This window comes from Diplotaxodon limnothrissa, linkage group LG2 (genome assembly GCF_057381915.1).
Source record: "Diplotaxodon limnothrissa isolate DT_005_m linkage group LG2, D_limnothrissa_male_GT1.1, whole genome shotgun sequence".
Classification (NCBI taxonomy): Eukaryota; Metazoa; Chordata; class Actinopteri; order Cichliformes; family Cichlidae; genus Diplotaxodon; species Diplotaxodon limnothrissa.
The window spans coordinates 3,338,280-3,363,700 of record NC_140597.1 but is presented as its reverse complement, the minus strand read 5'-3'; the positions used below and the strand labels follow the sequence as shown (position 1 = coordinate 3,363,700).

The window sequence follows — 25,421 nt, the reverse complement described above, 5'->3', positions numbered from 1 at the left end:
ACTTAATAATGCAGGGTTCATCATATAGAAATAAAAAAACTGAAGTTGTGCGCTATTTGAACACCTTGCCTGCCTGCCGCACTAAAGGACTCTGTGAGAGACGTCTGTCTCGCCCTAGGAGCACCTGTCCCTGTCCTCCTCTTCAGTTCGCCTCAACATACGCTCGTCATATTCTGTGATATGATTTGGTGGTGTTGCCACAACACCTCACTTTCTTGCCACATGTATCACAAACCACGTTTGTGGATGTAAAATGCGTCCGCACATGACTCCAGTTACGCTCAGCCACGAGGAAACCATCATCTAAGAACCAACAGAGCCCTTAACAGGCCATGACAGGAGGGAGGTTGAACGTCTGGTGTCCTGGTGCAGCCACAACAACCTGGTGCTGAATGCCCAGAAGACAGTGGAGATTATTGTGGACTTCAGGAAGCACACAGCCCCACTCCCCCCCATCATCCTGACTGACACCCCCATCACCTCTGTGGACTCATTCCGCTTCCTGGGTACCACCATCACCCAGGACCTGAAGTGGGAGCCCACCATCACCTCCGTCATCAAGAAAGCCCAGCAGAGGATGTACTTCCTGAGGCAGCTGAAGAAATTCAACCTGCCAACACGGACGATGATGCAGTTCTACACTGCAATCATCGAGTCCATCCTCACCTCCTCCATCACCGTGTGGTACGCTGGAGCCACTATCAGGGACAAACAGAGACTGCAGCGTGTTGTGCGCTCTGCTGAGAAGGTGATTGGCTGCAGACTCCCATCTTTGCAGGACCTGTACACCTCCAGGACATTGCGGCGTGCAGCTCGGATCTCAGCTGACCCTTCTCACCCTGGACACAGTCTGTTTGACCTGCTCCCCTCAGGCAGGAGGCTCCGGTCCATTCGCACCAGAACCTCTCGCCATAAGAACAGTTTCTTCCCCTCTGCTGTTGGACACATGAACAATAACCATATGACTGTACCCGCCACTAACACATGACCCTACGCTGTGTCACTGCATCATTCCATGTTTGGCACTGATCACCACCTGCACTCATGTATATATCTTTCTACGTAGCACTTTTAATTCTTATTCTCATGTATATATCTCATGTATATCTCATGCACATATCTTTCCACGTAGCACTTTTAATTCTTATCCCTACTTTTATTTTTTTCCATGTCTATTTAAGTGCTATTTATGACAGCATGTTTGCACTGAAGCACCGCAGCAATTTCCTAATGTTGTAAACCTGCTCAACATTTGGCAATAAACCCCTTTCTGATTCTGATTCTGATGACCGCAACCCCGGGCTGAGCCTTCCAAAGAAGACGCTCCTGGGGAATCCCCAAGCCTGTCCCTACCCCCACACCAATCACAACAGTGAAGGCGGGACCAAACTATGACCCCCCCACCCCCACTGGGTGATGGAGCTGATCAAAGGAGCCCAGAGCAATTGATCTGATGTGGTGGCAGAGGCTGTATCGAGACTAATGTAATCTAATAGATAATTTCTATATTGGTTAGAATTAAGATTATTTTTATTTTTCCAGTTCATGAGGACTGTTTTCTTGGCTATGCATAGGGCAGTGAAAACCAAATGGGCTATATTCTTATCTGTAGTGACATTATCTAAGCCCAACAAACACACTAAGGGGGAAGTTGGAATGTTACATTTCAGACACTTCGATAAGTCTTCACATATCTCGCACCAAAACTTCTGAACTGGTGGACAGAACCAAAGAGCGTGGATATAATTGTCTGGTGTATTGGTTTGGCAGTGTGAGCAGTTGTTGCCTGTTGCTCCTGCTGCACCAGGCTGTTCTTCTTCTCCTTCCTTTTCCTCCTCATCTTTAAGATCCACAGTGGTCTGAGCCTGACCAGCAGGTGGCGCTGACTTTTCAGGTTCTGTTGCTGTTGTTTGTTACTGTGGCCTAGGGCGGCGCTGCTCTTCATATTCACAGTTAGTCTGCCCTCCAGTTAGGCACAGCACCTTTCCATCCCAGGTATTTAATGAATGGATAAATAATCAGATGCTATCTCCAACTATGAAACGAGAAATAATTTCTTTACTTCCTAAACCAAACAAGGGCTCTATCCTTTTAGATAATTGGAGACCAATCACACTTCTTTGCTGTGATTATAAATTGTTAGCTCATGTCTATGCCAACAGATTAAAAACAGGAATAACTCAAATAATAGATGAGACACAGTCAGCCTTTATAAAAGGACATCACATTCATCATCATACCCGTTTAGTATTAGATATGTTGGATTACAATTATTTAATCGATGATAGCCTTATTTTATTTCTTGATTTCTTTAAAGCTTTTGATTCTTTGAAGCATATTTTTTATTTAAAGCTCTGGAGGCTGTGGGTTTTGGCCCCAGATTTGTTAGTGTAGTGAAAATGTTGTACAGAGATATAAAAAGTAGTATTGCACTCAATCACGGATTTTCTAATAGTTTTAAAATTAATCGTGGCATTCGACGGGGATGCCCTATTAGCCCGTTATTGTTTATTGTTGCAACAGAAATGCTTGCCATTTATGTCAAACTCTCTTCAGATCTGGAAGGCATAAACATTCTTGATAAAGAATTTGAAATTAGTCAATTTGCTGATGACACTACCTTATTTCTAAAGAATATAAATTTGGTCTCTATTGCGATTAATAAAATCCTTTCATTCTCAAAAGCATCCGGCTTAACACTAAGTCTTAAAAAATGTGAAATCTTAGCTGTACACAGCTGTAATCAAAGTATTATTAACAATATTCCAGTAAAAGAGGAGGTAAAATACCTTGGTTTAATAATCAGTAAAAATACTAATGATCGAGAGATTAATAACATAACTGCTGGATTAAATGCAGTTAAAAAAATATTTAATCATTGCCTAACACATGATTTATCCATATTAGGTCATATCTTACTGTCTAAAGCAGAAGAACTTTCAAGACTCATATACCCCCTGTTATTCAATTTTTACCTCTCCAGAAACGATTAAACTGCCCAATTCTATTATATTCAGCTTTATCTGGAAAAATAATTATATATGCAAATCACAATTGGTTAAAGACTATGAAAATGGGGGCTTAAAAGCTTTAGACTTTGAATCCATTATTGCTGCATTCAGGCTCACATGGTTAAACGATTGCATTTCCTATCCTCAATCTATGTGGTACCATATTCCAAACAAACTCCTTAATAATGTCGGCGGGTTCGATTTTTTGCTCAAATGCAATTTTCTAAGATTCCTCTTAAGTTGTCTAGTTTCTATAAGCAGGCTTTGGATTTTGGGAAACTAATTTTCACCCACAATTTTTCACTTCACAATTCTGTGATGTGGAATAATAGGGTTATAGTTGTCAATAAGAAGTCTTTATTTAAATCAAACTGGTATGATGGGGTTGTATGTTTTATTTTTGATCTTCTTGGCAAAAACGGAAACTTGCTATGGTACGAAGAATTTATTGATAAATAAAAATGACGTTTCATTTAATAATTATAATAAGGCTTGTAAAGCGATACCCATACCGTTGTTAAATCTTATCGCAAATACTTTAAAGTATTCACATATATCCATTTGGAGAATTCCTGTATAAAAGGTTTAATTTAGAGTCCGACTCTTGTGTTTTCTGTTCTTCTGATGCAGAAACATTAGAGCATCTATTTTTCAAATGTCAGTATGTTAATGCTCTTTGGTTTGAAATACACTGTTGGGTTTCACTCTTTCCAATATACCTTCTTTCACATCTAAGGATGTTCTTTACTTTATGGACAATCTGGATTCTAAAATCTCAGATGTTGTCAATTTTGTAATAGTGTTATGTAAGTATTTTATTCATGCATGTAAGTGGAAAAAATACCCCTCCTCTGTTTACCGTCTTCTTGAATTACTTTTGTCATTATTTTAAGTCACTTAGGCTTCTTTCTAATATAAATAAAAAACTGCTGTACTATACTGTAAAATCACAAAGTACTTGCTATTCTGAATATTCCTGCCTGTGTCAAAAGGCCTATGTTCCTTATTATTATACCCTAGATATTTTTATTTTCTCCCTTTAAAGTTAAAATGACTTGCTTCATCAACATTATAATATAAATTGTTTCAATACTGGTCTGTTTCCTTGACTTGTCGATAATTTCTTTCAATAAAGGTTAAAAAAAAAACAGATGGAAGAGCTTCCTGTCCCACAATGCACAGCGGTATCCGGGCTTAATAAATTGACACGAGACGCGTGGTCTGCCTCTCAGTCAGCAGGAAGATGTGGTGCGGAAGGAGGAAAATTCATTATGGTGAGGTCTGCTCAGTAAAGGCCCGTGCGGTGCGTCGACAAGGAAAAGGACTAAAGCGAGTGTAATTTATCCATGCGACAAATTTGTGTTAAAACGGGACTCGAAAGTTTTGTGAGTGCGTAGAGCGGGTGTAGTGCAATGGCAGTCCGCGTTTACTTGTGGGCTCTTGATGGGAGACAGCATCAAAAAAATATGTGCAACAACCAGTCTGTGGGCTACTCCTGTGCAGGAGCAACGTTAAGCTGGGCAGACACTGCGATTTTTTGGCCCATTTTGAGCCGATTTTTCAGTCGTGCGAGCGTTTTGGTGATCGGCCCGATTTTGGCCTTCATAGTGCGTCGTGTAGTTTACGCGGGGTAACGAGAAGCGATTAACGCCTCACGACCAGCTCGCGATCATCAATCGCTTGGTCCCGACCGTCGTGAGGGTGTCACCGCAGCTTCTCACACTGCGCACGCGCAAACACATAAACGTCGGTGAAAAAGCAGCGTGGCTGTGCAGCGTGTGATCTGGACACAAGCGATGGAGGCACAACTTGTAGAACTTTGGAAAGCTCATCCGAGCCTTTTCCATGTGGCCTCACAAAATTATCACGACACAACAACCGTGACAATAGTTGGATCTACATGCTGCTCAATCACAGCTGCCTGATCATGTTTTTCATTAGCAATTTAGAAAGGTTGATTGTGTGTCTGTGTGAGTGAAAGACCGAGAGCGAGCGACAGAATTTCTGTTTTAACCTTCATTTTATGGACGCACAGTTTGACGCCACTGGAAAAAATCGCAGTGTCTGCCCAACATACAAAGAGATGAAGTACCGTGTGTGAAACAACGACGGATGTCTGCTGTTACCACTCAGTGCTTCTCATGCCGGACGTTTTTAACTGGTTTCGCGCTTCTTTTCCCCAGTGGGTTCAGATGGACAGGCTGCAGTGGACACTTCTGCGGCACCGCCATGTTGTTACTATGGAACGGACACCACAGGCAGTGACTTCAGTTGGTAAGTCTTTTAGATTTAAAGTATTACGGTGAGAAATCTGCTTTTGGGAATAAAACATTTCCAAGAAAAACTGATAAATTAGAAAATGCTTTATTGGCTATTAAACAAGCCAGTCAATTAAAAAAAATGTGTGGGGCATGTCTATTCAAGACAGTCTTTTCCCCTTTGCCTAATTAATTCTGTTTATAGCTTTTATAGTACTGAGTGACATGGGCAAGGAAAATGCCAATTAAAGTGTTTAAACCAGATAAACTTTCCATTTTTTGTAATGAGATTTTTTTGGGGGGGATTCCCTTTGCAACTACATATTTCTCCATTGTTCTCACAGATATGCTGCCACATAAGTCTGCTAGCAGAAGTAACTGTGACAACATAAGAATAAATTGGCACGTTTGTGCTCCCTGACTTCAGTTTAGAAAATGGGGCTTGATGTGAATGTGGTTTGTGCCATTGCATTAGTTTTCACTTTAAAGTGGATCCCTTCTCAGATGATATGATTTGTCTTGAGTCTGAGGATGCAGACAAATTAAAAGCTCCTTAAATGTGAACACCTACAAATTGTCATCTTGAAGACTATCCTGATGTTGCACTGGTTTCTCTTGCAGACATGCTGGCACCCAGTGTTAAACAGACATGAAGGCTGAGTGTTGGCAGTGGAGTAGAACTACACACTGCTTGCCTTTAGGCGTAAAGGTAAGTTAAATTCAGTTTATAGACGTGTTCTGCATTGAACTATTTAGCAGTCTTGTCATGTTCACATCTTTGTCATTCCTGGTGTAATTTCAGACTGATGTTAAGCTAGATTTGCTTCAGACTCTTAGCTAGTGTAGTTAACAGGGACCAACTGATGCCACAGACTCACAACATTACAGCAGCTAGATGTTGCTGCTTACTCAGATTTTACTCCATCCAAAGTGGCATGAGTTTCCGATGGGGATGCACTGATCAGTCATTTGTGGGAGGAGAACATCCAGACTGACACTGGCTGGAAATTCTTGGACAATTCAAATCAGTTTCTTGGTGGGTGGTGTGTGGTAAATCTAAAGTTATTACACTGAGACTGACACTGGCCTGGCGCTGAGCAAAAGGCTGTTGTGAATAGATGAGATAATAGTGGTTGTGGTTGTGTTGCAGGCAGAGGATCTGTGGTACTGATATCTACAGACTGAAGGTGGGTCTCACTGACAACTTTTACTTGTATTTAAGTTTTTGCCCTGTATGCACTGATTAGTGAATAATAACACATTATGCTGCAAGGAGCTCATGCTGACTGACTGCAGGTATGTGTGATGTACATGAAGGATGTGGAGAAATGGTGTGAACCCAATCTTGTACTGCTCTGACAGAGACTGGCTCATCTCTGCTGGAGAATCTTAGTATTGGGAGAGAAAGTCAGGACTTGGCACAGGTTTAAGTAAAAACAATTTACCAGAACCTGACTGAAGGCCTGAAACATACTGCTGGGAATAGTTCAGTTACCTTCACTGTGCAGATTGAATAATAATAGTAATACTTGTGCTTTGGTTTTGTGTCGACAGGGATCCTGACAGGCAGTTTTGGATGACTTGGGGATGCAACTGCTATCTTGGCTACATCGACCAGTTTCGGCAAATGTCATGTCAGGATGTGGAGTCCTGTCTGCATACCTCAACCTCACAGGGGCTCTAGATTTCAAGACGAGGGTTTTTATTTTATATTTTTTTTCTCTAATCCCTCATTTGAAGGTTTAAAACCAGATCTATCAAAATGTTTGCCTTTTAATGTCTGTTAATCTAAGCAGCAGCATCAATAGGTGATATTGGACACACATTTACACTGGAGTACAGCAAGTGTACATTTTGAGTTGGATAATTCTGAGGTTATCTTGCAACTGAGCTCAATGATTAAGCGATGCAAGCTTCCGTGTGGTGTTTTGAAGAGAACAGATGGCTGTAAATTCTGGTTGGAAAAATGAAGCTAATGCTGAAATCCCTTAAACCAACGTTCTGTCTGAAAGCCACCAAATGTCTATTGCTCGGTTTGCAGATTATGAGAACGGCTTTCTAGTAAACTCTTTACTGCTAAGTTTATGGCATCACTCATTTGGGGTTATAACAACAACAGCAAGATGATGTGGTGCTGAAGTCTGACTATACAATGGTACAAGCATTAATGTACACGAGGCTAAATAACAGACAAATGCATGATTGTTCCTGTCGTTGTGGCTGAACATTAGTCATCTGTCTGTTTCATTGGCCTAGATGTGATGGAATCCTCTTTATTTGAGAAATGTACTTAAACCTTTTTGTCACTACTTCCTGTGTTTTCAAGCTACCTCTTTCAAAGGTGAATAAACTGAACAGTGAATGTGTCATTGCTTTAATAAATGCCTAAATGGAACAAGACATTTGATGTTTGTGATGAATTTATATTTGAAGGTTCCTGAATACTGCAGTTGTGGGGAGGAGAAAAACAAACTCTGGCACAACTGTGTTCACATAAAACCAACTGGACTACATGCTGGCAAAGGCAGAACTCTGATTAAATCAAAGATAATTATCTGTATAGCGGTATAGTAGTGATCATAACTTAAAGCTTTTTTTTAATGTAGTTTGAATTTAAAACCTTCATATCTACACCCACATTTTGAAACCAATGTAGCTACACTACTTTGGGTTAAAATTAAGATTGGCGGCTGCTGCAAGCAGGTTTGTTAGTGATAATCTACACTGACTATTTAATGCATGTATTTGAGCTTGTTCCGCATGGTAACTGTTGCCGGTTATTAAAAGTTTGATTTAGTGGTGTGACTGGAGCAACAGCCTTCCTGATCTGAACCCAAATGCTGTTTGGTTATTGGACTTCTGTGCAAATCAGTTTGTATCAAATTGAACGGCATGTTCAAACATGTCCCTAAGTGCATGTGGCACCAGATATGCAGGGGTTTTTTTTTTGTTTGTTTTTTTATACACTTATAAAGTGAAGAGAGGAGCTGAGCTGTCTATTGAACATTTGGTTTTGTGTCCATAACTAAAAGGTCCAGCTTTTATGAATAGAGAACTAATTATTTTTCACTCACTGTTTTTTATACTCAAATCTAATAATAACTAGTGATTAAATGATTAATCTTTGGCTCTCTTCTAGTGTGTTGTTTGTCTTGTCTTTCTGGCTGCCCGTCCGTGAGCCTGGTTCTGTCGGAGCTTTCTTCTTGTTAAAAGCGAGTTTTTACTTCCCGTTTGCTCAAAGAGGTTGTTGTTGTTGTAGGGTTACCTTACAGTCCAATGCCTTAAAGTGACTGTTGTGAGTTCACACCATATAAATAAATGTAAATTGAATTAACAGTGTTAGATTTCCAAACCAACTTCATTCTGAGCCAAAGACTAGAAAATATGGTGAAGCAAATCTTCCCTTTGGCTTCACCTGCAGGAGTGCCGAGGTAGGTCTCCCTGCAGGGTTGGTGTTTCCTTCGTCGGGAGCAGCGCTGGGCTGTTTAGATCACGGACAAACAGGATCCCACATTCTTGATCTTTAGTTCACAAACACTTGTAATGACTAACTACTCCTGACATGTTGGAGATGTTTGCTCTTTATACAGTAAAGTTACAGCAGGATACAAATAACATCAGGCTGATCCTGCCACGATTTGTTCCCCCGATTCAAACAAACAGGATCCCACAGCTGTTTATGTTTTTAAACCCATTTTGCACAGAGAGGCATTTTTTAAAAAAAATGTATTGACAGCAATGTTGAATATTATTACACAGGGAAAATAATCATCACACCGTGACGCCTCTGCCTTTGTAGATAGAAGGACAGTAACTGGGTGTTTATGTAAGCGTGTAAAACCTGAAGATAGAGACAAAATACTGTTAATCTGCCATTCTGCAATTCCTCTCATGTAAGCAATAACGTGGCGCACAGCTGACGTGAAAAAAGGCACATACCTTTAACGTTGCGTGACGAACTCTGTATTCCTCGTCCACACGTAAACGCAAAAAATGAGTTTTAAAAAATCTCAGTTTTGTGTGTGATTCGAAACACGTGGACGAAACAGCTGCGTTTTCAAAAATACCCGTGTAGGTGCGGACGTAGCGTAAAAGAGTTAGTAGTTTATTTTCTTACTACCTGCAGGTTACTTGTATTTGCTTAATTGTTTAGTAAATGTTTGAGGTGAGAAATAAACCGCAATTGAGCAAAATATGGGCGTGTGTGCGTGCGCGCGAGCGGTTTGGAAACCACTGATCTATATCATCACTATCGAGGATGATTTAAATAAATGTTTTAATGAAACGCGTAGATAATGAATATAAATAAACCAATGGACATTGAGAAATCAATCAGTCAGCACATATATTCGAACATAACGCTTAGTGTTGCTATTCTGGAGTAGAAAGAAAATTAGAGCAACAATGCAAGCGGGGAAAGGGGCAGCTGTTCTAGAGCTTTTTGTCAGCAATATTTCAGTTTTGCTCAAAAAAGATTTGTATAGCTTTATGAAATGGACTATAACGAAATAAACGTTTTATATTAGGTAACAAAATAAAACAAAACAAATAAAAACGGGCGGGGACGGGTAGGTGGACAGAATCGGGCGGAGGAAGGTCTGAAGACGGAGGCGGAGTTTTGAGGTTCTTTGGGGTTTTTTTGACGCCGAGTAACTTTCTCTGAGAGGAGCGTTGAAAGTGCCAAAGGAGAAGGTGGAAGGTAAAGGTAAGCTGCTGTCACCGTTTATTCGTGTAAACCAAATAACAGCTTCCGCTGTGCAGAGTCCGGCCAGCGCTGTTCTCAGTAGTAAAATGCTTACTTGGCAAAAGTAAAAGGGATGGACGTGCCTATCACGAGTTTCAGCCTCCTGCCAACGTCTGAGACGCATAAACAGAAAAATCTAGCAGACCTAAAGCGACAAAGCTGCGCTCAGTGCTGCAGAATCTCGTAGTCGGAAATTTTACGCTCACTTTCTGACTTCTTGTACTTTTAAGTGCTACACCAGTATAGTTAAAACGCCTGTAAAATGACCATTTGCATTGGAGTAAGGCTAGAAAATTCCGTGTTCTGCTGCGCATCTTCCATCACATCACAGATCAACGCATATGAAAAATGAAGTGTGTTAGTAGTAGTGAAATTAAAATTAACTTTGCGGAACTGTTTGTAGTGAATTTAAGATGTAAGATGTACTATTATTAGCTCTGCAGTTAATGAAGAATGTCTGGGGTTTGGTGCTTCTGTCACTTGATTATCGTTGAAGAACAGAGCACCCATAGCTGGTTCATAATTAGCCTGTAGAGCTCTGGGCTCAACAGCCCTTCTGTCTTGATATCATGACATTTTGATAGGATGGATTTTCATGATAACCAAACCAGTCTTATGACTTTTCCTTCCAGATCTATTGAGTGGGGTGTGGGATAGATAAGCAGGCTCCTCAGCTTCCTTTGTATGCTATACCAAAAAGTTGGTTTGTCAGTAGCATGTTGCAAATATTAAAAAAGGAGAAGTAAACTGGGATTGACTAACATGGAGAAATCTGTAGAGAAGGTATACAGCATTTTGAACATATGCCATTTTTGGTCATAAGTGGAACCTGCAACATTGCTCAACTTTATGAACTACAGCTTGCAAAATGTCGGTTTATGGCTCCACACTTCATGGCTTTAAAGTGAAATGCACACTTCTCTCCAAGGTGCGCTGAAGTGGGACGTGGTCCTCTCTCTTCATCCCTCAACCTGCCATCATGTCTCAGTACCTGAAGCATTTCACTGCTGTGGGGGACCAGCATGTGGTCCATAGCGACGAGGAAGAACTGCATGTTTCCAGTGAGGAGTTGAGTCCGGCTACGGCACAGCTTCCAGTTACGTTAACATTTAGGGATTCATTCAAGAGGCTCTACAGCTCAGAACGTTTCCAGGTATGTCGCTGTAGTCTTTTCAGAAAATGTACCAAAGAAACTGTTGTCTGAGCCTTCCAGTCTGCCAAAGCTACTAAGCTATTACAATGACAGAGAAATATGAGGGTGGGCAAACGATTCCAGGAAAAGTCCATAAAAATAAAAAAATGTAAATTTGGTTGAGCTTCTGTTCGGGATCATCATCTCAGTCATGTCTGGACAGCTTTTAAAGCGGCTGCTGTTGTTTTGGAGATTTAGAGTAACAGAAGTCAGGCGTCTGACCACGCCTCCATACACGCTCCTTATGGTTCTCATCTGTATAGGTTCCCCCAGTCTACAAACTGTTCATTCTTGTTTACGTGCCTTTATCGAAGTTTTGTTCTGACCAGTGGGGTGGCTTTAGCTCAGGAGGTAGAGCAGGTCATCTTCTAATCAGAAGCTTGGTGGTTTGATCCCACAGTTACGGGTAACAAGTGTTTCAGAGGATTCCTCATCATTTTTTGAATATTGACTGGATTATGCCATAGAACAGTGAAACACAGGTATTCAATGGGCTATGCAGAATTAGCGTCCTTTTAACTGTACCAGTTTATAACCCAGCTATTGTTCCATATTTTTCCTCAAAGTGCAGCAAAAGACAAGAAAGTTTAAAGCAAGAGGACCTTATTTTCTGCACAATGTCAGATATTAGATTTAGTTCAACTACAACTGGTTTTGAGCTCAAGTACCTTCCACCACAGTTTTTTTCTTTTACTTTGAAAACTAATAGAAGCTGACATCATAACTGTCTCTGCTTGCAGGTGTTGGTTGTGTGTTTGGTAATCCTGGATGCCATCTTTGTCTTGGCTGAGTTGCTTATAGATCTGGCTGTCATCAAGCTCGAGCATGGCCACATTGCTCCAGAGGCAAGCAACTTTTCTTCACAGTCTAAGAGACATCCCATGAGTATTACTGAGATTTTACTACACTGTTATGTGTTTTTCAGGTTTTTCACTACCTGAGCTTGGCTGTTCTCACCTTCTTCATGTTGGAGCTGGCTGGGAAGATGTTTGCATACCGCTTGGAATTCTTCCTGCACAAATTCGAGGTGTTTGATGGTTTTGTGGTGATAGTGTCTTTCATCTTGGACATTGTCTTCATCTTCCATGAGGACGCTTTTGATGGGATAGGTCTTCTGATCCTGCTCCGACTCTGGAGGGTAGCCAGGATTATCAACGGTCAGTGCCACTCTGCAGTGTTCACAGGAAATGGATGAAATGATAAACCAACGGTCATGGCTCTGATTATTTAATCAGCTCATCAATGATGCAACAGCATCACATGTCTCTGAGTTCCTCTTGCCTCCTCTCTTTTATGATCGTCTTCATTTACATTCACATTTTGATTGTCCGCTATGTACATTCATGTTCAAATTGCTAAAAGAATACATTTTTATCTTGCTGCAAAGCAGATTGGGAATGTAAAATACATTAGACGTCACTATTCAGAAAGCACAATGGTGGCCCACTAAAAGATTTTTTTCACATTGTTGTATTTGCAGGTTTTGTTTTTTGGTTTTATATGAGATCAAAATGACTGATGTTAAGTTCCAGATGTCATGGTTAGCAGGGCAAAGTTTAAAATGCTGACCATTTTTTATTTTGTTGTAGGAATCCTAGTGTCAGTGAAGACCCGTGCAGACCAGAAGGTTCACAAGCTGAAGGAAAGCTATGACCACCTGGTTCAAAGAGTCACTGAGCTACAGGAGCGCAGTGATAAACTGGTGATGTCAAATATTCATGAAGATTACTGCTGGCAGGCTTGGACTACTTATGTCTTGTGAGATGCTTAGTGTGTCAGGAATCTTTCACCCCTGCACAGAGATTACAGATTACTGCCTGGTTACCGAAAAGTCAGTTTCTTTTCTGGGACCTCATTCTCTAGAGAACGAGGTCCCAGTGACACACTTCCTGTCCATAAAAATACTGGTGTCATTCCTCAGCCTCCTAGTAGATGCACCTATGGTATAAATTCAAAAATCCTCAGATTTTCAGAAAAACTGACCTCTGACCTTGATTGGTTAATGTCACTGGGCTACACGCTTGTCTGAGAGTTTTAGTAGATGCCCTCGTGCTACTTAGCCTCATTCTTGTGTTCACAAAATCTGACCTTGACCTTGAGGACGAGGTCACTCAGGTTCTTAGTAGAGATGTCACCTCATTCACTGCTTCAGGATTCAACTTCGAGAGTTTTCCAGAAGTGTGGCAAAGTCAGAAAAGCTTCATACTTTAGATTCACTCCTTCTGGTGTGAGGACAGAGAGGTGACTCTTTTAGTAACATTATTAGGGAGCTAAAGTGAACCGATATGAGCCAAACTCATAACGAAAGCAAACGTTGACCTTTTCTTTTTTTAAAGCTTTGTTTAGTTCTAGTCACTCTTTCATTCTGTTTTTTAATGTTAACGAGCTCACAGTTACAGTAGGATAACATTATCCTTAGTTAGCTTGCCGCTTAAAACAAATGAAAACACCAAGTTCCCAAATGGACAGTCCCAGTGGGGGAACTCTTTAGGCCTGGAATTCCACAAAAACTGCAGTAATGATGGCAGATCGCTCACAACACACTCAGTCCTGCTTTGGATTTCAGGCAGTAGAAGGCAGAACTGTAATGCTGCTGACTGAGTGATGAATACAGTTACTGATAAGATCTCCATGCACATTAAGTCAGTATCAGAATCCTCATTGGCATTGTAGCAGTAAAACAGCTAAGACGATACAGACACTCAATAAAATTAAAATTAGTAAAAAACATATAAATTATATACACAGTATATATTCAAATGCATCTATAAACTAAACCAGTACTGTTGTCTGGTATTTCCTTTCTTGTTGAGGAAGTGGTGACTGTTATTCTGTGCACGGGGAATATCAGATATATTTATTATAACTTATTTTACTTTTTGTCTGTTTTGTAAATTTCACAGCAGTAATACAGAAAGGTGTCTGTTATTTAGCAATTTAGGCTTTACTCCTTCATATTGTTACTCAGAAGGCTTAAGTATGTGGCACGAAGGCCTACAGTGAGTAACAAGGTGATTCTTGTCTGTGTTTGCAGGCACAAGAGAACGACAACCTGAAAGCCCTCCTCAAGAAGCACGGCATAGACGTCTAGCTCAACAAGCTCACTGCTGCAGAGCTACTTGTACCCACATGCTGCAGAACATTTAATGGTTTAGTACTAACTGCACTGAGATTTAATGTCATCATTATTGTGGTGATGGAGACAAATTAAGGGACTGCACTTGCATCATGAATTTCCAGTATATACATGTTAGTGATTTTCATGCCATAAAGCCTAAAGCACCTGTAAATAAGTGAAAGGCAGAACGATAACTTGTACATAAAACTACATCTTAATGTGATTTTGGAGTTCTGTATGACCTGTTACAACAAATTTAAACCATTGATTTCAAGAACTGAGAAACGAATGTGAACCATGTATTAAATTTTATTATAAAAAAGGGAAAACTCAGATGTACATTATTCACACAATACACAGTTGCAGACTGATGGTCCAATAACAGTACTAGTGATGACCACACACTGTACCAGTGTTTATGGGGAAGCTTAAATAAGTGAAAGCTGCAGTTGGATCAAACAAAAGGGAAGAAGAAGTCAAAGGGCAGTTTGGCATTGATGGTAGGTGTGGCCCTGTAACCAGGAAGAGCAGCAGCAGATACTGGGATGAAGGCCACTGAGCTTCTGATTGGAAGGACACTGCTGCCTCTGGACAACAGGGTCTGTATGAGAATACACACAGTACAAATGATTCTCTCTGCTTGCAGTTTTCTGCTATAAATGCTCCGACAGAAATGATGTCTTACCAAACTGCTGGTGTTGCTCTGAATTACTTCTTTGATGCTCACAATCTGTGCTTGAGGATTCACGAAGGATCCGTAATTGGTCCATTTAATTTCTAAGTGCAGTGACAATGGGATGCTGCAACTTGGAGCTTCCTGCAAGTCAGAAACATGACAGTGAATTCACTTCTGTTTAAGACCTCAGACCTCAATTTAGATCATCTGACTCATCACTCAGTGCAATGACAGTGATCATCGTAAGATACTGTGCCCCTTGTTTGACCTCACTCACTGTGGGATTGAAGTTGGTCTTGATCTGCACCCAGTCCAGGAGATTGTCCAGGCGGGAGTTTCCAAAGGAAGCCACATAATAAGGATAGTTAAATCCTCTCAAAATTCCTAGAAGCTCTTGCGAGACAATAGTGCAATTTACACCATCTTCCAACCTGCAGGATCGAAAAACGTTGCCATCAGAAATTTTAAAGAAAAAACAGCGTTTGTTACATTAAGTGTGATGAATAAAATGTGAGGATGATGTGCCTTAACAGGCAGCCAGACACAGAGTCGTGACCAAAGAGGACAGGTGAGCGCTGATGTGGACCCTGCAGACAGTCCTGGTCCTCAGTGCTGAGGAGCAGAGACAGAGTGTCTCTGAGGTCAATGCTTCTGACAATCCCAGTGGAGAGGAATGTTATGGACAAATCCTGGTTCTTAGAGAACATCAAAACATTACACGTCTTTCATCAACCACTGAAATTCAGTTTAATTTATAGAGCTTCAGTTTACAACAACAATTGTCTCTGTGTTTCACACAGCTAAGGAGCCAGCAACAGTACACGATCAGATGATGCCCTACGGGCAGCCTCGGTGATAGCGGGAAGGAAGAACCCTCTTTTAACAGAAAGTTCCAACAAAATCATACTCTGCCACGGCTAGTTAGGGGTTGATAGTAAAGAGCATGGAGAGACCATGGACGCTGAACAAATTTTTAAAAAGAAAGACACAGGAGAGAGAAAACAAAAGTTATGACATGCAGTAGTGGCACATAAACGCCTGGGAAATGATGGAGAACTGTCCTGGGAAAGTTTTCAACTAGCACGTGCCTATATTTTGTATCTCTCTTTATCTTAAAAGTAGAGAAAGTGTCTGTCTCCTGAACCTAAACGGAGCTAAAAGCTCTTCCTTTAGAAACTCTGAACCACAAGCCAGTCTGAAATCTGGCAGCAAATTTTCATACTTAAAATTTTCCCATTAATATTTCAAAAAATTGATTTTTACTTATAGTTTTAATCTTTTATTATAAACCTTTTTTTAACCAAAAAATTGTAATCTTATTTATTTGTTTTTACGCTAACAGAAATGGGCTTGCAGTAGTACAACAATGAGGGAAATCTGTCTTTTATCCAGGTAAAGGATATTCGGCTGTTCTTGTTCCAGACACAAGCGGCAGGCCGACCACATAACCTGGATTTCCGCTGTAGTGGACATTCACGTCCCCCCCATCTGCCTGTTTAGGAGACACAAAACACAGAGCGTTACTCAGATTTAGTGAATGGTCAAGGAGTAACATGTTTTCCTAAATTACTAAACACTTCTTGCAGTCTTTCTCAGAAGGAAGAAATGTAGAGCAATTAAAACGAACAAATCTGTGAAACCAACAAATCCCCTCATTCTAACAGCACCTGATTTGATCTCTACCAGTGAATTGCTGTGGAAGTACACAACACAGAGACAGAAGACAAGCTGGCAATCATAGTTTTGAAGTCAAAGTAATACAACTACAAGCTGTGTTGAACCTGTTCTGCTTCCCTTATTTACTGTCACGTACAGTGGTGAATGTTCACATTAAAATGCTCAAAGTTTCAGATAATTAGGATATGTACAGGTAAACTCAAACATCCCACTTTTATCCTTAACATCATCACCTCGTGTCCACAATTCTGGCAAAGCAGCCTCACCCACACGCTACTTAAATAAGGATATTTTAGCCAGCTTTTGTGAGGGGCTAAAACATTTGTGACAGATTGTTCCAAAAAAATAAACCATTACACATACATAGGTTTGTTTGAATATACTACCTGGATGTACGTGACCTGAAACTCCTGTTCCAAATGCAGCACAGCTTCAGTTACAAATCCAAGCACCACAGACACCGTTGCATTTTCTATCTTACCCTGTGGGTTGTACTTTATCACATAGAGAACCTGAGGAGACATAATTTTCTAATTACACACTTTCAATTAACTTATTTTTGCATATAACTTTTAAATAGGGAGAAGTGTTGGGGTGGTTAACAAATAAAGACTTAGTATTGCTTAGATTGCTTCATTTAGATGTAAGGGAATGGCACCAGACATGGAAATACAATTAGGTGCACGTCACTGGAAAAGCATAAGATGTTTCCCTTTTGGAAAGTTGATTGTGTTTGAATTGCCTCAATGTACTTTCACGTCCCACCTCCAAAGATAACTGACAACACAGGCATGTCTGGGTGCCTATGTCCAGACTTTTGCATCTCTCTGAAATGACTGCGTGCCTGTGTGTTTGTGTGGAGTAAATGGCCTGTATTTACTAGTCCCTAAGGACCCCAAAGCGCTTTACACAACCAGTCATCCACCCGTTCACACACACTTTCACACACTGGTGATGGCAGCTACGTTGTAGCCACAGCCGCCCTGGGGCGCACTGACAGAGGCTGGCTACACGGACTCGTGATCATCATCATCCAGAAAAGAGAAAACAGGAAGAGGATATTTCTGACTATTGCACACAATTTTAAACCAGAGTGTAATGTGGTCACATCTGTAGACTTTACTTTTCAGAAAAAAAATCTCCTGTGTTTGTGGAGAGCACAGCAAAGACGTCAACACAGATAGGTGTGATATTTTCCACAGCTGGATGACTCAGTGGAACTACAGGTCTAATTAAAAAAAACTAACTAAATGTCACGAATTAACAACATTACAGGATGTTTCACTGTATAATATATTTATGCTATATTTATTATACTATGTTATGTAACTCAGTCAACATTGTATGCTAATGGATGTCAAATATGTGTGTCAACCATTTCTTCATGCTGGAAGTGAGAAATAAACTCCAGTGTGTGTGACCCACCTTCAGCACCACATTACCACAGAGGGTGGGGTTGATGAGAACAGGACTGATGTTTCCTCCACCTGTGACCTTCAGCTCAGTCTGAGTGTGATCTGCAGACTGTAGGATGACTGAAGACACCACCACAGGAACAACCTCCAGCAACAGCAGGGACTCATATCAGTCTTCATTTAACTGTGTTTCTGAACTTCTGACACATTAAAACTACTGCACTACAATACACAATGCGCCAGCGGCTGTCTAACATGATGACAGTTTTAAACAGCACAGCATGCTGCAAATACTACTCAGTAAATAGTCATCTAAAACACAATGGGTTCTGAATGTTAATGTGAAAATAAGTGATTGCTAGTTGCTCTTTAGGAACTGAGCAGAAAGTTGTGCCACTGTTCCTGTTACTGCATTGCAGCACTTAACCTCAAGTTTGTTTGTGCGTGTTGTGCAACTTACAACATGTAGCAACATCAAAGGAGACACAATCAGGAGAAGCTGTCTGTGTCTTACTAAATGTCCTGGTCCACCTAAAGGTGTTTGGCATGGGAAGATTCTGAACATAGATTTTATCACCTGGTTATTTTATGCATTACAAACCACCATGAGTTTATCTGAGCCAGGTTTTATATTAATATTACTGAGTTGGTGCATTAAAGGATTTTAGTGGGCATCAAAACCAAATTTAGGGGTGTACAGTCATGGTTAAAATAAATAAACTTTACATATTATACCGTATTGATTATGTATTTAACAAAAATGAAGACATTTTGCTCGTCCAGAGGATTAAGCTGATTGTTAACACGATGATAAGGAGAAAAAAATCATTCTGGGACGTGTTATGAAGGCCATTGCAAAACAATCGAAAATTGAAATATTTGTCACAGGAGGAAACATTCAAGATACTTTCCAATTTTCCCAGAACTGGATGCCCCAGCAAATTCACCGCAAGGTCAGAACCTGCAATGCTCACAGAAATTCAAGAGCTACAGTGTTATGAAAAAAATTGTTACATTTATTATTTGTCACATGTTTCAGATCATGGAATTCATCTTATATTGTATTTACCTAATTTTAAACTTGATAAAGTTTTTTATAATGTCAATCTGTAGTCTTAGAAGTTGCATAGGGTATATTTTATACCATGACTGTAGCTTTAATGGAAACAGCGGGAAATTAGGTGCAATGGTAGTGTCAAAAAGTATAAAGGAATATAAATCTTCACATCACAGAGAATCTTTCTACAGCTAAAAACGACTTTGTTTGCTTAATCAACTAATCTTGCAAATACATATGTACACAAACACAAATGTTTAAAACTCAGAGCCACTGACACAAGCAATTAAAGATACGTGAATGCGTCATTAATCTGTGTTGTATTATGTCAGCTCAAACAACCATTGTGAAATCTACTTGCTTGCCATGTAATGACTCATATGGAAAAGAAATAGTAAAAACTTACATGATTTACTCATGAAAGTGGCCACTTTCTTATTACTTTCATATATTTTTTTAGTAAGTATCCAAAACATACAAGTTTCATTATATGATTTTTCAGGGGATCATATATGTGTTTTCACTCTTGTATGCTTTTCATACAAGTTTCACACAAGACAGATACAAACTTTATAAGATTTATATCTTTTCCATATGGGAATTCTGTGTGTATCTCTTTTTTTTTCCGTTGCTTCAATTTAATAAAAATATCTTTGAGAAAATTATTACAAATTCACAAAGCTAATGTATACAGGTCGTCTGTTTTGTCAGATTAACTGTTTATAACATCTACACTGTTTTTAATGAACACATTTAAGAGTCTGTGACCTCGTCTTGTTAACTTGGATTTTTTTTAATTTATCAGTTAACTGATAATTAGTTAGTATGTTTAACTCTGATAAACATACTAACTGTTTCTGAGTTAAACAAATAGAGAAAGGTCAGGATACTTACTGCTGCATCTGTGCTCATATCCTGTCAAGCACAAAACATTTCACTTTAAACCTTTTAATTAATGATCTATATTTAAACTATATATAGTTAAGGAACACAAAACAGGTGTGCATGCTGTTCATTAGTTGCAATTCAAATTCAATGACATTATAATTCCTGGGCATAAAGTGAACTTCACTTCAACAATACACTGTATTAAAGAGTGGATTTTTAAGAGCCAACCAGTGTGTAGCTCAGTAAATGTGAGACTCACACTAAACAGCTGGGTGTCAGTGTAGCTATCCATGCTGAGGGCTGGCAGATGGCCGCAGTCCTGATCCAGGACCACGCGACGGGAGCACCGACTGCTTTGATCCTTCAGGAAAGCTGCAAATCAAACCAGGAAAGCTAAAACAACCTCATTCATACTGATGAAAAAGCCTCTCATCCTTTTCATAAAGCTTTACAGGATGTCAACAAAGGAACTGCTGTTCAATAAGAAAGTGACAGTAAATATGCAAACTCTGGGCACAAGTAAAGACCGACACTTTTTTAAGGAGACTGGGATGAGAAAGAGAATGGCTACATAGTGTAGTGGTTAACACATTCATTTTTCTGCCAGAGACACAAATCCCATTTGAGGTTGCATCTCTGCCAAAGAGCTACCCACTGTGGTGACGCCTTTTGACAAGGGAGCGGTTAAATATCACAAAGCTCCAAAAAATGAAAGTAACACGTTTTAAGCAGATTATGGCATCTAGTCAATTAAACCAGATGGGATAGTGATCTGTTCAGTTAAGGAGCAGAGAGCTGCTGCTGAAATTACAGGTGCACTTAAAGACAACAATGAGACAAACAGGTGTGGGTTTTTTATGTGGAGGCCTCTGGCAGCTTTTCCCTCCTCATGTTTTGTGACTGGGCTGGACCTTGCAGAGGTTGCCCAAGTAGTCCAGCTCCACAGGACGGTATGTCAATATGAGCCATTACCAGAAGGTTTTTATGTCTCCGGCGGCCTGGGGACCCAACGTCCTCTAGTGGATCTGCACTCACTGCCATGTATCCTGACTGGGAGTTGCCATAGAATACCAGAATTGGCAGGTCTACCACTGGTGCCCAGTGCTTTACACACAGTAGAACAGGTTTATGCTGTGCACATGTGATAGATATGAAAGAAGCTTTGGAGAACATTATACTGCCTGTAACATCGTTCAGCACGACTGGTTTGGTGGTGGGTCAGTGATGGTCTGCATAGGCACATCAATGGATTGATGCACAGACCTCTACAGACGAGGCAAGGGCGTCCTGATTGTAGAGAAAGATTTAATCCAGGATGAAATCTTTGGCCCCACTGTCACACCCTATGCTGATACAGTAAGTCCTGTTTTTTACTTCATGTTTCAGTCCATCCCATACGGCCAGGTTTTACCTCAGACTGTGCAGGAGCTCAGTGAGGCCCATAAGATCTGGAAGGAGATCCCCTAGGACACCAACCACTGTTTCATTACAAGCACGCCCCGACGTTGTCAGGCATGCATAAAAACACATGCGGGCAATGCCAGCTTCTGAGTAATATTCTTAAATGCTGCAATGAAATTTTTGCCACATTACTTTTTCACTTTGATTTTTGGGTTGTCTTTGAATTCTGTAGGTTGATAATATTGCATCAATGACATGGCCTCATTTCATTCTTTACACTTGGTCAGTCAACATCAGTACAGATATTGTACTTTTGGTCTCCCCAACATTTAAAAGGAGCAACTTTTTATTTTAAAGGCAAACAGCCTCCATTTCCAGTTTGCATTACCTGCTTCAGTTTCACTACCACATGGGGAATAGTTTGCAAATTGCAAATGTTTACAACATTAAAGGACTCTGGATAGGATTGAGTGACATCAAGTGGTGAGTTTACAGGCTGCAGAAAAAACAAATTCCCCCTCTCTTTACAAGTGTCCAGGTAAATCTACAGCGGTCAGTGGAAACACCGCTACTCATAGTTAAAAGTGATGATGTCATAATAATGAATACATTTTACTTTCTATAATTTACAAGTACAAAGGCATTACCTGCAGGACTGTTATCCACACAATCAGCAGTGACACCGGGAGCTGGCAGTTGCAAGATCTCTCTCTGTTCAGCCGCCCCTGCCGTCACGATCACATCCCCATACTGAAAAGCCAAAGCATCAGCAGAGAATGAACAGACAGGAAAATGGCAAGTTCAGACTCACCTATGAAGGAGTGCACTGAGTGTTCTTACTGAGTTTCTTTGAAAACAAGTTCCTCACAGGTTGTGGACTAAACATACCTTCATATGTTAAAGTACTCATGGACTATCTAAGAATAAAAAAGTCACTGACTGATTCGATGTGGACAAACGTACACTTACTGATACTACATGAGCTATAAGCAGTGACTCCTTTCAAACAGAGGCTCACCTGGTATCCGCCCGAGGTCTGGAGGTTTACAGAGGACGCCTGGTTAACTTTCTCTAAACCGAAAATATAGCTGGTGAATTGTTTAAAGAGCGACACAAAGTTGCTGTCAGTTGGCAGAGCGGGAGAGGGATATGACAGTCCATCAACTCCTGCAGAAAAAAAGAAACCAGCTCAGATAGTCATTAAGGAAGCTATTATACATAATATTGTAAATAACACACTGTTAAATTTGCCTTTTTTAACTTTACCAAACTTATGTGCAAATGGTTTCTTGAAGCGTTTACTCTAACACTCCATAAAAGCCCATTTGCTGACTTACGGTTTTGTGACTCGATGCAGAAGATGTCGTAGTTGGTCTCCTTCTGAACAGATGATTGCAGCTCTGAATAACCGTCTGCTGCTCTCCTTAAAGAATACAATGCCACATCATGGCTGCACATCTGCTTGCTGCCACTGCAAAGTGATGAAAGACAAAGAAGGAGCTTATTGCTATGGACATGCAGACAAATGCAGATGTTTTGCTGAATTGTTTGCTCTACTGGGAAACATTTTTATGGATTTCATCTTTTAGCAAGAGAAGACCAAGTGTTGCCATTTGTTTACTGTTGCTTTGATCAGGTCAGTGCAGTGTGCATGAACATTTCCACAGTCAGCTGTCCATCAGTAGGACAACAAGCATACAAACCGCTGAATGTTTTCACTCAGTAATAACATTTCTTAAAAGTCTTAAACTGTTAGGTTGATGGTCAGTTTGGGGGATTAATGGTTCTTCTATAAGTCACATTTATGAGTTTTTCTGTAGCTGAAGTTAACCCTCACTAACAAACAGTTGTTTTAATTGAGTGGTTTTTTAGTCCTATTAAAGGAAGTGCATTAGGCTATGGAAAGAAAGCAGGGCTAAAATTGGATGTGTTTGGACTATTTAATATTTGAGGGCATGTGTGCATGTAAACTGTTTTTTACAATTTGGCCAAAGCAGCCAACATTTTCCTCAGTGAACTCAGGTGGAGTGATGTTTTTCTAGCATGGACGACAGCAACACACACGATCAAAGCCACCACAAAGCCAATAAGCGTCCTTTATTAAACCACTTGTTTAACAAGCTGAAACTTAAAGAAATGCTTACTTTGCTCCTGTTTGCACCAACCACTGTTTTTAAATATAAAATACAGCAATACCACACACTGGCACATAAAAACATTCTAACAAAATCTATTTATTATACCGCACAGAGCCAAGAGGAGAAAAATCTATTCTTGTGAACTGACACTGCAGCCCATTAGTAGAAAAAGAGAAGATTTTCAGCTGGACTTCTACATACCTCACAGTGGGATAAGAGCAACTGGTGAACAGAGGCACATCCCCACTACACACTCTGTCACAACAGCAGTTGATGTCACATACATCCATCTGCTCATCGCAGGGACATAACCTGTCAGCTGACACACACACAAACACACACAGGTCAGATAGTTCATATTTTCTAGATGACGAACAGTCTTGATGCATTCAGTACATTACAAATGGTACAAATGCGGGTTTAATGTTCAAGCCATTAATAAACACAAGAGGCAACATATTAGGAAAACTTTTAAGCATAATGTAGTTCATTTTGTCCACACCCTATCTGATCAAATTTTAATTCATGCTAAACACATAAATAAAAATAAATAAAACTGATATCACAGGAGAGGATCAGGAACGAGCTTCAACTGGAGCTCTTACTCTGACTAACTGTGAACAACTGGGACTTGGCTTCTGACAAGTTCAATAATTATTTAGAAAATATGTACTAAATGCAGAGAGGTTAAAGGATCCCTGTAAAGGAGGGTAAAACGTTTTGGGAAGAGGTAACATGTCAGAATATTATTTCAAAATAAATTTAACTACTTTGGAGTTCAGAATGGATCTTATTAAAAATAAAGAAACACAAAAAAGTAATGTCAGAGCAGTCGTATTATTCATACACAGGTCTGTGTGTCAGCGCATGTGCACGCTCTCCTTAAACGAAGAGTCTGTATATACCTGGCATTAATGAGCATCCCAGGTTTTTATCTATCCGAATGAAAAACATAAAATACCACAAGGTCAGATCAAACGCCACGTTAAAATATCTTCATTTAACATTTTCCTTACTACCTCCGAGAGAACAGATATCCTAGCCACAGTTGTACAATGGGTACAATGGGTATGGGTTTAATTTGAATGTGTCCACATCTCTGAAAGTAGCTGGCAAACTGAATTACCTAAAAGCTATTTTGGTGGACAAAGAAAAACAGTGAACATGTGCTAAAAACGGGGGGACTGGGGTAGAAACTGGGGTTAAATCACAGCGACAGGTTACCACTGGTGAGAGGAGTGGGTAGGTGCCCGGAGACTGGCAGGGGCACGGCCGGTAGGTTCGGCATCTCGGTGCTGTAGCTCGGAGCTGTGGTCGTGCTCTCGGACGCTGGAGGCTGTGTACGCGGATAACTCTCAGTAACATTATAAATAAGATTGTAGGCATCAAAAGCCGTCGTATTAAAGTCGCTCTCTGTTGTGTTTACAGTAACGACAGTAAGCATGAGAAATAAATAGAAGAACTCTGGATCGCACTTGACTACAGTTGTGACCGCCATGGATATTTACTCGTTGCTATGGTTCTTCTTCTTCTGTTGCTGCTGCTTCTTCTTCTATGGCCCTTAATGGCGGGTGGCAAACCAATTGTAAGTAATTTACCGCCACCTAGTGGGTACTGTACGGGTTTCCGCCCGCATTACCGCCACCTTTCATCGGTGTACAGATCTGCCAAATGTTTGGTTGAATTGATGGTGGAATTATCAACGTTTGACAGCTGAGTCCGGTGAGAGGATGAACTGAAATCACTGTGCAAACACACATTTATAATTATTTATTTTATTTATAGTTAGCAACTGTTATGACTGCTACAACGTTGACCCATTTTTGTGAAGCTAAGTCAGTTCCAA

At 40.3% G+C, this 25,421-nt stretch overlaps 2 protein-coding genes and 1 long non-coding RNA gene across 4 annotated transcripts; 2 read left to right on the top strand and 1 right to left on the bottom strand.

Moving 5' to 3' along the window:
- The first annotated feature begins 4,244 nt into the window (after positions 1-4,244).
- On the top strand, positions 4,245-7,727 carry LOC146638036 (uncharacterized). 2 transcript variants are annotated; one of them, XR_014906575.1, is made up of 5 exons: positions 4,245-4,285; positions 5,195-5,285; positions 5,891-5,978; positions 6,420-6,456; positions 6,824-7,727. It is a non-coding gene; the product is annotated as an uncharacterized LOC146638036 (long non-coding RNA). The 2 variants fall into 2 exon arrangements; XR_014906576.1 differs by lacking the exon at positions 6,420-6,456.
- Positions 7,728-9,914: 2,187 nt separating this feature from the next.
- hvcn1 (hydrogen voltage-gated channel 1) lies at positions 9,915-14,430 on the top strand. Its single transcript, XM_085365749.1, has 6 exons — positions 9,915-9,974; positions 10,942-11,166; positions 11,946-12,050; positions 12,131-12,362; positions 12,795-12,907; positions 14,240-14,430. The coding sequence occupies exons 2-6, from the start codon at positions 10,993-10,995 to the stop codon at positions 14,294-14,296; spliced, it is 681 nt and encodes a 226-aa protein (XP_085221875.1). The 5' UTR covers positions 9,915-9,974; positions 10,942-10,992; the 3' UTR covers positions 14,297-14,430.
- Positions 14,431-14,777: 347 nt separating this feature from the next.
- On the bottom strand, positions 14,778-25,073 carry LOC146638034 (tectonic-1-like). The gene is made up of 14 exons (XM_085365738.1): positions 24,800-25,073; positions 23,777-23,894; positions 22,775-22,908; positions 22,456-22,604; positions 22,085-22,187; positions 20,296-20,408; positions 20,043-20,063; positions 18,102-18,236; positions 17,063-17,188; positions 16,403-16,491; positions 15,525-15,662; positions 15,277-15,430; positions 15,009-15,140; positions 14,778-14,924 (listed from the first exon to the last, which is right to left on the bottom strand). Exons 1-14 carry the CDS (start codon positions 25,071-25,073, stop codon positions 14,778-14,780), a joined length of 1,833 nt encoding a protein of 610 aa, XP_085221864.1.
- Between the last annotated feature and the right edge of the window lie 348 nt (positions 25,074-25,421).